The 14033-nt window shown below is 36.9% G+C and overlaps 1 protein-coding gene across 1 annotated transcript in view; it reads left to right on the top strand.

Annotated features, from left to right (window-relative positions):
* The window catches only part of CSMD1 (CUB and Sushi multiple domains 1), a 1143868-nt gene that overhangs the window by 1054695 nt on the left and 75140 nt on the right, over positions 1-14033 (top strand). The window contains exons 43-46 of the mRNA XM_087916392.1: positions 6048-6225; positions 7951-8096; positions 8958-9038; positions 12623-12736. Coding sequence (XP_087772518.1) covers positions 6048-6225; positions 7951-8096; positions 8958-9038; positions 12623-12736 — 519 coding nt within the window. The remainder of the gene's footprint in view (positions 1-6047; positions 6226-7950; positions 8097-8957; positions 9039-12622; positions 12737-14033) is intronic.

Genomic DNA, 14033 nt, shown 5'->3' on the forward strand with positions numbered 1-14033 from the left:
GGGTGCCCCAGGTGAAGCTTTTTGCACTCTGCCTGGTGCCAGGAAGGGATGGGGCAGGAGGGCCCACCTGTCAGCTGCGCTGGGTGCCCCAGGTGAAGTTCTTTGCATTCTGCCCGGCACCAGGCAGGGATGGCGGCTGGGTGCTTCTCCCGGGTTGGGCCAATCCTGCACTGCGGCCCCGGGAGATTCACCTCCCCACGTGGGGTTGGGCTGCCCTCTCAGGCAGGGGAGGCTTTGTCGTACCAGTAGTAGGTTGTTGTTTTTAAAAGAATTGGCTTTGCCTTTGAAGGCGAAGGGAAGGCGGCGACAGGAGCACCTGAAACTGAGTGTGTCTGCCGGGCTCCAGTTGCAGGGAGGAGCCCTGGCTGGCTGCGCGTGGCTGCGCCAAATGTCATGGCATTGCTCTAAATGCCGCAGCAGCAAGAGAGAAGGGAAAGCAACGGTGGAGGAAGGTCTCCTGATACGAAGTGCCCCACCAATGCCAAAGTCAGTTCAGGCAGCACCATATCCGGGTATGCAACAAAAGTACTTCCTTACAGCAAGCTGCCCCCCCCCCCCGCCATTCCCCCCCATTTCACATGTTTAATATAGGCCTTAATTTGGGGGAGGGGCTTAATTTGATTTTATGCCGATAAAACATGCTGGGCCTTCCTATTGGTGGAAGCCGTATTGTTGGAGAAACATAGTTGTTGATGAGCTCAGGATTTCTTCAAATCACTTTGAAATCTCAAACATGGTATATAATGGAATAGAGTTAATTATTCTATGCCATGCTTAGAATTAAAATTATTTGTAGTAAATACCATAATTAAAATAAGATTTTAACATTTATAAATGAAAGTCTTTTGGGAAAAAGGTAAAAATGTCAATTTTGTCATCCACAAAAACCAGATGGGAACCTTCAAAATAAACTGTATCATTTATTATTTATTTATTTTATTTTTTTATTTGTCAATTGCTTACAAGATAATAGGTATAAGTAAAAACATAGTTATGAATACATGGTTACATATAAGAAAAATAAAAAAAAAGAAAAAAGAAACAATAGGATACGGACGGTAGGCACATTGGTGCACTTATGCATGCCCCCTACAGACCTCTTAGGAAAGGGGTGAGGTCAATAGTACACAGTTCAAGGTTAACGTTTTTGGGGTTTGGGGAAAAAACCACAGAGTCAGGTACAGTATTCCAGACATTGACCACTCTGTTGTTGAAGTCATATTTCCTACAATCAAGTTTGGTGTGACTATTGTTTGCTCTTTTGTTGTTATGGTTGAAGCTGAAGTATTCATTGACAGGTAGGACATTGCAATGTATGATTTTATATACTATACTTAGATCGGACCAAAGGCGGCGTAGTTCTAGGTTTTCTAGGTCTAGAATTTCAAGTCTGGTGGCATAAGGTATTCTGCAACAAGTAGAGGAGTGAAGAACTGTTCTTGTGAAATATTTCTGGACTTTCTCAACTGTGTTAATATCAGATACATAATGTGGGTTCCAGACTGATGAACTGTATTTGAGTATTGGTCTAGCAAATGTTTTGTATGCTCTATTATTAGTGTAATATTACCAGAGAGAAAGCGATGTAAGATTAGGTTAACAACTCTTAATGCCTTTTTGGCTATGTAGTTACAGTGGGCTCTAGCACTTAGGTCATTTGAGATGAGTATTCCAAGGTCCTTTACAGAGTTTGGATCATCAACAAGGTCTTGACTATTCAACCTGTACTTTATTTTCTGATTATTATTTTTTTGCCAATATGTAGGACAGAGCATTTATTTGTTGAGATTTGAAGTTGCCATTTGTTTGACCATTCTGATACATAGTCAAGGTCTTTTTGAAGGGTAGCAGTATTGTCTGTGGTGTTGAATAGCTTTACATCGTCAGCGAAGAGAACGCAGTTGCTCTTAATATGATCACAGAGGTCATTTATGTAGAGTATGAAGAGAGTTGGTCCTAGAACACTACCTTGGGAGACACCACTGTTGACAGGTACAGAATTTGATAGGACGCTCCCAATTTTGACCATTTGTTGTCTGTTTGACAGGAATGCTTCTGTCCAGTTATGCAGGTGTCCAGAGATACCGTAAAATTTTAGTTTTAGGAGTAGTTTGTCGTGTACCACTGAATCAAAGGCTTTATAGAAGTCTATGTAGATTGCGTCTACTGCTTTGCCCTGATCGAGTTGTGTAGTCCATATGTTTTTTCAGTGTAAGAGTTGCAGATTACATGGTAGTTTTTTCCTAAAACCAAATTGTTTGTTAGAGAGTAGGTTGTTTGTTTCTAAGTGGTGGAGGATGGATTGGTTAATAATTGATTCCATGACTTTACAGGTGACGCAGCATAAAGAGATTGGTCTGTAATTTTCAACTAGGCTGGGGTCTCCCTTTTTGAAGATGGGGATGACTGTGGCTTGTGACCATAGTTTTGGCAAGGAGCTGGTCCTGAAAGATTTTTCAAAGATTATGCTTAGAGGTTCAGCTATGGCAGTGGATAGCTTTTTTAAGAAGTAGGCACATATTTCGTCCAGTCCAATAGATAGAGATGGTTTGAGATTGCGTAGTGCTTTTTCAACATTGTATTCTGTAAAATCAATATATACTAGATCGTTGTAGTTGTCTTTGGTTCGATTAGGAAATACTGGGCATGATCCATTGCTGTTTACAAATACTGAACCAAAGAATGTGTTAAAGAGATTGGCTTTAATAGTGTCGTTGTTGCAGTCTTTACCATTAGGTCCTTTCAGGGATGGGATGGACCTTGAGTCTTTTAGTTTGTTGTTTAAAAAATTGTAGAAAGCGCGGGTGGAATTGGTGCATAGAAGGTTTTCTTCTTGTTTAATGTGATAATTGGTGCATTCAGTTTTTATCTGGTGGCATAAAAATTTTTATCGGCTTTTGAAGTTGGCAACGTGACCAGATTTGTTTTTCTGCCAAAGTAATTTCTTTTTGGATTGAAGCTTCCTTATTGTTTTGGGTAATTCGTTTTTTCTGGTTTGGGGAGTTGTCAATGGTACATATAGTTTGATAAGTCTTTTGACTTCAAGTAAAAATATGTTGAAATGGTCTTCTACAGTATTGCATCCAGAGAATAGAAATTCCCAATCAAGGGATGAGAGATCGTTGTTTATCATGCTTAGATATCTACTTAAATTAAACATACAACATGATTTTTGTTGTTGTTGTTGCCACCTGGCAATGTTAATTATTTGCAATTAAAAAACCAGTTTCGATAAATAATTCAATTGCCAAGAGTATATTTATTATAGAGGTTGGGCATATAGCCACACTAATAAATAAATGGCAAGTACACATTTCAAATTAATTTAAAAAGAAAAATTTAGTTTAGTTTTGTACAATGCCATTTTCATTGTACATTATAATAAAAATAAAACACAAACACACATTCTTCACATTCTATACAATTGAATTGAAAATTAATGATATTGCATTAATATTGCACTATATCCGTGGTAGCAAACCTATGGCACATGTGCTGGAAGTGGCACCCAGAGCCATTACTGCCAGCATGTGAGCCCTTGCCCAGGAAAAGTCTACTGTGCATGCGTGCCACCTGCCCGCCAGCTGATTGTCAGCGCATGTGCAGTAGTGCAGTGGCACACAGGAAACACTCATGCATGTGCAGAGTCCTGTCCTATCTGCCACTGTGCAATTGGCAAACCATACAGAGATGCAGTAAGTTAAAATACTCTCTCTGGTGCAGCAGTAGAAGGTCACCAGCAGTTTTCATTCAGTGGTTGTTTCTTGAGAAATCTCAGGTAGCATAAACTCTGCTGGGCCCTTTTGCCCAGTGCTACAATGTGAGCATCCCAGGTCAGGTCCTCTTTTATGATAATACCCAGAAACTTAAAACTGACCACTTGCTCCACCCAGTCTCCATTGATAAGCAAGGGCTGGATAACTGATCTGTTCCTTCTGTAGTGCACTATAAGCTCCTTGGTCTTATTGGTGTTGAGGACCATGTTGTTGTCCACACCAAGAAAGCAACTGGTCCACCTCATCTTGATAGGCAGATATGAGTGCCATCACTTTTGGATCATTTGCAAATTTAGTAATAGTATTACTAGCATTAGTGGGAATGCAGTCATGCACATAAATAGTATAGAGTAAGGGACTCAACACACAACCCTATGGGTGTATCAGTGTTAAGAATAAGGGCTGAAGAGATATAATTACCCAACCTAACCATCAGTGAGTGGCCAGACAAGAAATCCATAATCCAAGGGCAGATTGAATAAGAAGATCCAAGGTTCAGAAGTTTAGACACTAGTCTATGTGGAAGTATTGTGTTAAACGCAGAGCTAAAATCTACAAAAAGCATCCTCCCATAGCCCCCCTGCTGCTCCAAATGAGTCAGAGCAGTGTGAAGAGTGATAGCTATAGCATCCTCTGTAGATCTATTTTTTCTGTATACAAACTGGTGTTTATCAAATGTATGCATGTTAATAATAATGAGGTACTTCTCTAATGACACTGTACAGTAACTATGACATTATACATTATGTATCCTGTCACATTTATCATGTTTGTTAAACTATGAAAAACTGATGATGAGTTTCAGTACACTTCAAAGCATCTTTTTTTTTATTTTTAAAGTCCTACCCTGCCAAAGGCTGAGGTGTCTGAAGCAGCTGCAACAGCAGCTACTTGCTATTTCATTTAATGCCAGCAGAGTGCAAACAGAGACTGGCAAGTGATGCAGTGATTTGTGCACTGCCAATAACTTAATTTATAACCAAAGATGTAGTCATTGGCAGTGAATCGCAGAAACTGCCACTGCTGTTTATTGCAATTATTGTGTGCCCATGACTCTCTTTGCTGTACCATATTTCATGGCTGATGGGGAGAATTTCTTATTCCTTTTCTGAGCAGTTCATATACTGAGATCCTTTCTTATAACTCGCACTTTTGCCAGTTGGGGAAGTGGCCAGCAGGATCAAGGCTTTCTTTACTGCTGCCTGATTATGATATCCTGTCCTCAGAGCAGTCACCTGATATTAGCAATGGATGAATCACATCCTTTTACTTCATATTGTTTCTCATCTCATTACCCATGATTTTGCCGTTTGATGCTCCGTACTAAGTATATATGCATGTGCAGCAGTATTATTATTTGTATATGTAGAAAGAGAATATTATTTGCCAGGCAGAAAACTATTTTTAGCATGCATGACAGAGAGAGGGAGGGAGGGAGGGAGAGGGAGGGAGAGAGATGACAATTATAAATGCAGAAAGTTGTCATACATTCAAAGAACTACAAAAACTGGATCATATTATTTTTAATCTGCAAATTGATTGTAGATGGTAGATTTAATCATTTGATAAGGATAAAGTTTCTAAAATGGGAAGGGGTGAGGAAACCAATATTTCCTGGACCGAATATAACCAATAAGGCAATCCTGGCTGGCTTCCAGCCTCCCTTCGATCTACCTTTATAGCACTTAGCTTAGTAAAAAGCTAATTGCTATGGGGACATAAATTTGATAGGATTTCAGTGTGTAAAAAAATGGTATGGCATGCTAAGGAATTAACCTTTCACCTGCAACTTTTTTATGATCCCTTTCGGTGTTTTCTTCAGTGAAGCAAGCAACATTTTTTTTTAAAAAAAAAGATTAAATTGTAGGTTTTTTTTAATAAACCTAATTTCTGGTAGGAGTGTTTTTGTGTGTATGTATATATGTGCGTTTGTAGTGTGACTGTGTCCATGTTACATGTATGCTATTTCAATTCAATATCAGAAATTGTAGATCCTATCTATATAAAAAGAGATTCTCCTTGTCAACTTAAAAGCATCCCTATGCTATCATCATATCTTAGTTGACCGCTATGAATTCTTTTAAGGTGCCAATTTATCATAGTTACAAAATCCAGATTATTCTATTTAATCTGCATTGCCTATTGTTATGAACGATGATGTATTTTGTTATTCTCTCACTTTGGATTTTGTTATATATTAAATGCAGCTGGCAGGGATACACCGGGTTCCAAAAGACTAGATTGATGTATGTTATCTTTTTTTTTTATCAGCTCCGTGTGGATATAATGTAACATCTCAGAATGGCACTGTGTATTCACCAGGATTTCCAGATGAATATCCAAATTCAAAAGATTGTACATGGCTTATAACTGTAGCCCAGGGTCATGGCATCTACATCAATTTCACATTACTCCAAACAGAATTAGTGAATGACTACATTGCAGTATGGTATGTTAACATCTTATTATTGTGAAGAGTGATATTTGGGTATTTTCCACATCTTTATATGGCTAAATAAAAAAAAAAAAACCTATGTGTAACTGTAAGCACACATTCATGTACAGCAGATTTTGTTTAATCAGCAAATTTCTCGTTCTGCTTAGCAAGCTTGTTTTTCAACTCAGAAGTTTCAGAAACTTCTCGTGAGAAAAAAAATAGTTTTATCTATAAAGATATAAAAACAATATCAAGGAATTATACTTTATTTTTTGCAGGATATACTAATAGGATTTTGAAAACTTCTCCAAATTTATTTCTGATCTATCTTACATTGAACAAATCATAGAAAGGTTAATTTGAGTTAATGACTTGTGCTTTTTCCTCCTTTAATAACTCTCTTATAATTTCCCTAAAATCAGCTCTGCAGTTTTTACAATAATCTAAAATTAATTTTATTAAAAAATAAGAAGAAAATATAACAACTTTTTTAATTTTAGGAAGTCACACCTAAAGCATTTAGTGGCAAATGAATTAACAATTTAGTGCTGTTTAAAACAAAAACAGCATTTTAAAGCAATTTCCCATAAGCATTCTATCAAAGACAAACTTAAAACAAATTCAAGCCCTGATAATTAACTGCTCAAAGAGCCCAAATATATACATCAGAGGTGTCAAACTCACATCATCACTGTGGCATCACGTGATGTATAGGGACTTTTTCCCTCTTCGCTAAACTGGATTGTGGATGTGGCCAGCATGTGATGCATCTGTCCCAGAGGCTGGGAGTTTGACAGCACTGATATACACAATAACTAAATTTCCACAGATACAAGAAACTTCAGAGGTAACAGGTATCAGAAATGATTTTAAAACATTCTGAAGTAAATCAAAGACCTAGTTGTAGATTTTTGGATAAAAATTGTCTCTTTCTTAGGGGATTTTTCTTCCCTTCCCAGGAGTTTTTCAGTTTCCTGTAGAGATGAAACCTTTAACTGGGGGCTTAGGATTAATTTTCCTGGTCCATGTACTCTATGTCTCCTTTAACTTCAATAGAAGAGAATATCTGTAGTTCATAGTTGAGTTGTGGAGTCTTGACTGCTCTCTGAGCTTGGTTGTTTCCTTGAAGACCTTTCAGGAGCCAACTAGGGTGACCTCAGTGCATAATACTGAGGTCATCCTCAGATAGTATTAAGAATTCCACATTTCTTTAATTTCTCCAGAAATGTTGCTTTCCTTCTTCTTAAAGGCAAAATCTTTGCTCACCTAAATAGTGAGGAATCATTTCTTGTTTATGTGAGGAATGTCAATGTCACACTCAAGAAGAACCTGTTGAAAAATTTTGTGTACTTCTTGCTTGGGAAGCAGCTGACAGGCTGAAGTAGGGTAGGTTGATTTCACAACATCAGCAATTTTCTATAGATATGAATGGATGAAGTCACCTCATAGTGAGATGGGCAGCAAACACATTTAATAAACAAACAAATAAATAAATAAAATAAAGGAGTTGGAACAACTTCAGGACAAAAAATAATATATGTTATTTAAAAACAAGGTTACACTTTTCACAATTAAGAGTTGTTCTTAAATGTACAGATTTGAATACAAATGAATCACTTTGCTATAATTGTTTAAATTATTCTACCTTCCCAAAGATTTAAAGTTGCTGTCAATCTGCAATACTGTGAATATAAAACTTAATTACAATCTTTTGCTTTTTTCTTTCTGGGTTCTTAGGGATGGCCCAGACCAAAATTCACCCCAGTTGGGAGTATTCAGTGGGAACACAGCTCTGGAAACTGCTTTTAGTGCCAGTAATCAAGTCCTTCTCAAGTTTCACAGTGATTTCTCTACTGGAGGATTCTTTGTTCTCAATTTTCATGGTCAGTATCCTTTTTCTCATCTAACAAATCATATATGTGTGAGAAAGATAAGGAGAGTCAAACGGCATGGGGTGATTTAAAAGAATATTTTATTTCTATTGTTGTCAGAATAAATTAGATTACTTCAATTGGCATGCTATTTAATTTAATGAAAACCTTTATCAACCATTATTATCTGCAGCAAAAGGAGAGGTAAATATTTAATACACGTTACTTGGCTTTGAATATTTCAAGGGAAAGCCCTAAGCACTTAATCCTGGCCACACACTTCTAAGTAAGCTCTAAGGACTTGGGGGTATTAGTGAAACACGTTGGTATTCTAATTTCCTGTCAAAAAAGCTTAAACTGTTCAGACATAGGATGTTTTCTCATTTGAAGCTGTAGAATGACATCATTTCTGCTGATATTGTCAAAAAAAGAGACTCATACAGCAAGAAAGGGTTTCTAAAGAGACTTCTTGTGTTATTTAAGATGCTTTTTATTCATTTTCATTTTCTCACAGACTTATTTTTGTGAAAGGACATTAACTGTAAGGAAAGAAGATGAGACATTTGGCTATATTGAAATGGCAAGAATGTAATGAAGGAGAGTGTGTATGACATATGTGCATTTCTATACATGCACTTACACATTTTCAATAAGAAATCCCAATATTTCACATGGGAATACAGGGTCATATGATCAGTAGCTGTAAATAATAGATTTTTTTCACATAATTTTTCACTAGGTCTATTTTGCCATCTGTGTTATAATATTTGTACACCATCGTACCTTTTCCTCAAATATTGTTAGGTGGCATTCACCTTATAGTGAAATTTGTCTTCAAACCATTACTAATCCAGTTTTGATTTGATTCCATAGCATATCAACTTAAGAAGTGCCAGTCTCCTCCAGTAGTTCCGCATGCTGAATTGCTTGCTGAAGATGATGATTTTGAAATAGGTAAAAATGTCTGTATTACCCCATGTATATACTTTTTGTCAATTCAGACTGCTACTTAACTGATGTTATTAGTACATTTCAAATGTTCTTTTTTCCTGAAAATTGTAATCATTAACATGTTGGAAGATTATTTGTATTCACCTAAGTATACTTAGATGGAAGCACTCCAGGTTTTGTTAAAAGAATGCTTACAGTTTTAAACATTAAATTTCTTAAAATGAAACTTGGTAAATCTCTATTAATTATCTTTTTAAAAATCTTTATATCTATTGTATTCCTTTTTTTTAGCATAGAACAATGTAGAAATACCAGTATTAAAAAATCGATCAAAAGTGACAACCACTGAGGCTACAGGTGTAGATATATAATACACATTTGTGTTGTTTGATTATTTCCAATACAACTGTATTACACGATTGTTACTTTTCTTATGCTGACATATTTTTCATTAAAAAAGTGACTCCAAATTCTAGTTCTCCTGGTAGCAGGTCATATTGGCTGGGAAAAATGGCAACATTGGAAAGCACACTTCAGATACAGAGAAAATGTTATGTGAAAACAAGGAATGGGTATACAATAAGTTCTTTCATAAAACAGATACATTTCAGTGGGAAAATGGTAACTAAATTTTACAACTAAAATTGTAGCTTAAGCAGAAGTTAGCAATCATTCCAGCATGTTTACAAGCTATTACTTTAATTAAAAGTCTAGAAATTGAATGTGTTAATGATAAAATCCTAAATTCAAATAAAGTTGCTACTGGTTAAGTGGGAGTGGCTTGGTGGGCGCGCTGTACACACGTGCACACTTTGCTTGCATGCGCATGCCAAATGTGTACTTTGTGCAGGTGCAGAGGCATTCTAACTTGCCTCCTGCAAGCCTGCACGATGCCGGTCACTGCAGCAGCTGCCACGCGGTGCTATTCTGCGCCGCACAAAGCAGCTGCGCTTTGAAGTCTGGTCATAAAGGTGAGCATGGGAGACTGGGCAGGCGGGTGGGCCAAACACAGAGCAGTGGAGAGAACTGGTTCCGTCTCTGCTGCTCATCGTTGCTACTGGTTCTCTAGAACCAGGCAGAACCGGCCGAATGCCACCACTGATATATGTACGTTTTGCTGAAAAAGCCTTGTCAAAGTGGGACGAAGGTAGTCCTACATAAACATATTTCAGATTTAACTGCATGTTAAAATTATATTAAAATCCCATTGAATCTAACAAAAAAAAAGTATGATATTAAGGAGAAATCTGAGCTCTGTTTATTCTAGTGGAAACAAATTGAATATGTTATAGGTAGTCCTTGACATATGACTGTAATGGAGCCTGCCCATTACTGTCATATGTTGTAAAGGTTCTAAAATCTCAGTTTTGTCAAAAACTGAAAGTAAAGATGGGAATGATGATAGAAAATCCCAAGAGTTTAGGAATCTGAGTTGATCTAGACATGTACCAGTGGTGGTATGCTACCAGTTTGGCCTGGTTCGGGTGAACTGATAGTAAAAAAAAAAAAAAGACCTCTGATCAGCTGGGGGTGGGAAGCCTCTGACGATCAGCTGACAGGATAAAAAATTGAAAAGTGCATGGGAGAGTCACTCCTAGCTTTTCATTTCTTCATTCTCTCAGCTTATTGGTTTGTTAGGGGTTCGTGTGTTAGGAGCACACATGCCCGTGTGCATGCACAATCACCCATTGAACCAGTAGCGACTAAGGTAGGATCCCACTACTGACATATACCTAAAATGAGAACTCAAAACTGCACTCCCCAGTCTGACCCCGAGGGAATACTCTAATCTCCTGGTGCCTTTCCTTCCTTTAGTTGATTAATTAATTTATATATTTCTGAAAATGAGATAGAATGGCTAATATGAAACTGATCATTTCCTCTTCTAAACTGGAAGGAAGGAAGGAAGGAAGGAAGGAAGGAAGGAAGGAAGGAAGGAAGGAAGGAAGGAAGGAAGGAAGGAAGGAAGGAAAGAGCATTTTCCATATTACATTTTAGTGAAAGATACCGACTAAGTTATCAACCTTAGCATATATGTTTGCCATGTAGCATTTCCTGATTTAAACCAGTAGTAATTTTTTAATACATTTTGGCCATATCCTGCGAACATAATCAAAATCCAATTTTAAGACAGGCATGTTCTCAAGCTAAGATTGCAAGCCTGTATTCTAGAGGTGGTATTCAGCAGGTTCTGACCAGTTCTGGAGAACCAGTAAGGGAAATTTTGAGTAGTTCGGAGAACCAGCAATACCACCTCTGCCTGGCGCTGCCCCCATCTATTCTCTACCTCCCAAGTCCCAGCTGATTGTCTGGGTCTTGTTTTGTTGCCCTGCACAGGAAAATGGAGCTGGAAAGCAGGTTAGTGGGGTGAGGAGGGAATAGAGATTTTGCAGTAACCTCTCCCTGCCATGCCCACCAAACTATGCCCACCAAGCCACGCCACGCCCACCAAGCCACAACCACAGAACCGGTAGTAAAACTTTTTGAATCCCACCACTGCTGTATTCTGGTCCACTAAGACATACTTGTTTTATACAAACTAAAGAAGAAAACCTAGAGTATGAATTGATGAACTTGTAAGATAGATGCATTGTTCTGTTTAATTAGAGAAAAGACAGCATGTTTATTGCTGGCTGGGAAATCCTTTATAGACCTTTTATGTAAACCAATAACAAAAAAGAACATGATCTAGGGTTTGATGATTAGCTAGAATAAATTATAGAATGATGTAACCTGAGAGAAGGAGATTAATCTAGAATTGTACGTATAGCTTCTGTAAATAAAATAAGAAGTTAAATCTTTATATATTTTTTCTTTCTTTTCTATTTTTCATCTACCATTTTTTGCACTTTAGCTTTCTCTTTTATTTCTTCCTTTTTCTTTTTTCTTTTGATTCTATTATTGGTTTGTATTTTATATATATATAAAAGCTTTCCCTTTATATAAATAAAAGCTTTCTCTTTTATTTCTTCCTTTTTCTTTTTTCTTTCTGATTCTATTTTGGTTTGTCTTTTTAACAACCAGTTTTGTGGGCATGGCTTGGTGGTCATGTTATTGGCTGGGTGTGGCCAACTCAATATCACTCACATCGAGGCACGTATCTCCTTGCCTGGCCTCTCATGGCTGTGGGGATGCTGCAACAGTTGTAAGTGTGAAAAATGGTCATAAGTCACTTTTATCAGTGCTACTTTGAATGGTCACTCCACACAAGCAAAGTACCAGCAAAGGAGGGGAAAAAAACTCCAGAGAAGTTCCTGAGACAGGAAGTCTCGTCCTGCCAAGAATGGCAGGGTTAACTGTAATAAGGGTTAACGGAGAGGCAGTTTCTGTAAGCAACACCAGAATGTTTCCTTCCTGCCTTCCTTACAGGATTAGGCCAGTAATTTCTTCTAACAATCGGTTCTCCAAACTGCTTAGAATGTTAATAACTGGTTCTAGCGAATAGGTGTGAACTGGTAGAATCTCACCCCTGTGTGGATCTGGTTGAAGCAATGATAGAAAGGTATGGAAAGTTAATGAAAAATAAATGTTGCTGTAATCTAGATTTCAATATGTTTCCATTCCTTTTTCTTTTTAAATTATTTCAGGAGACTTTGCCAAATACAAGTGTCACCCTGGCTATACTTTAGTTGGAAATGATATGATGTTCTGTAAGTTGAAAGACCAACTTCAGTTTGAGGGCTCTCCTCCAGTTTGTGAAGGTATGTATGCAATGAATATACTGTATAGAGAGATTATGATTAAGAGGTTTTCTCATATTGTATTTGATATTTAAATTTGCTTTTAATTGAGAATGTGATAATTAGGAAATATAATGAACATGTATTGAAATGGGTTCTCAGTATAAAAACTTTATTTTTGCTTTCAGAAGTTTGCTATTTGAAACAAGCTATTTCTATATCTTATTTTACACCTTATTATTCATGGATGAGTAGATGTTTTAATCCAATATGTGTCAATTGTCAGAGTTTTGTCAGAATTTTTAAAGGAGTTATATTATAAAAGAACATGTAATCAAAACAATTTAAAATAGTTTTCCCTCTGATTTCTATCAAACTCTGTCCTTGGGTAACATAGCAATAAGCTATTTTTAAAAAAAAACAGGGAATAGTTTTAGCTCTGAAGGGAGAGAAATAGAATGATTTCATAATAAATACAAGTAAGTACAGAATAGAACATTGCACAAAATGTCAGAACCAAAATAATGAAAAGAATTTTTAGCAATAGATATTGTGCCCTATATAAGATGAGGTTGCATAATATTACAGGTAGCAACACAAGTGACAAAATATGAAATACACGCACACACACACACACACACACACACATATATATATTGGATATATGTAAACACACATACACACACACACACACAAAATTATCTTAATTTCACACTGCAGGGGTATTAAGGACAGGATAATATTCCTCATTACTGTTTAAATTTTAATAGATTTTTTACATTAGATTCAACTTTATTGTCATTGCACATGAACACAGGCAACAAAATGCAATTAGCATCTAACTAGAAGTGCAAAAACAGCAATGAAGTATAAATATATATATATGGAGATATACAAAAAATGTAACTATATATGGATATACAGAATATCTATGAGTATACAGAATATATGTCTATGGAAGGAATATATACGACTGTACAAAGTGTTTATGTACATATTGAATATAAGTATAATGCACAGAGACTTTATACAAGATATGTTATATATTATCAGGGAAAGTATCAGTGTGTATGTGGGGATAGACGAGTTGAGGAGTTCAGTAAGGAGACCACTGTATAGTAGAAGCTGTTCCTTAGCCTGCTGGTCTTAGACTGCAGGCACCTGAACCCTCTTTCCAGAAGGGTAAACAATTTATGGGCTGGATGGGAGAAGTCCTTAATGATACTGTGGGCTTTTCGCAGACATTGTTTCCTCTGAATGTCCACAATGGCAGGAAGTGCGATCCCTATAATGCATTGGACAGTTTTCACCACCCTCT

The sequence above is a fragment of the Pseudonaja textilis genome, chromosome 1 (genome assembly GCF_049901715.1).
Source record: "Pseudonaja textilis isolate UNSWEBS1 chromosome 1, rPseTex1.2, whole genome shotgun sequence".
NCBI classification, from domain to species: Eukaryota; Metazoa; Chordata; class Lepidosauria; order Squamata; family Elapidae; genus Pseudonaja; species Pseudonaja textilis.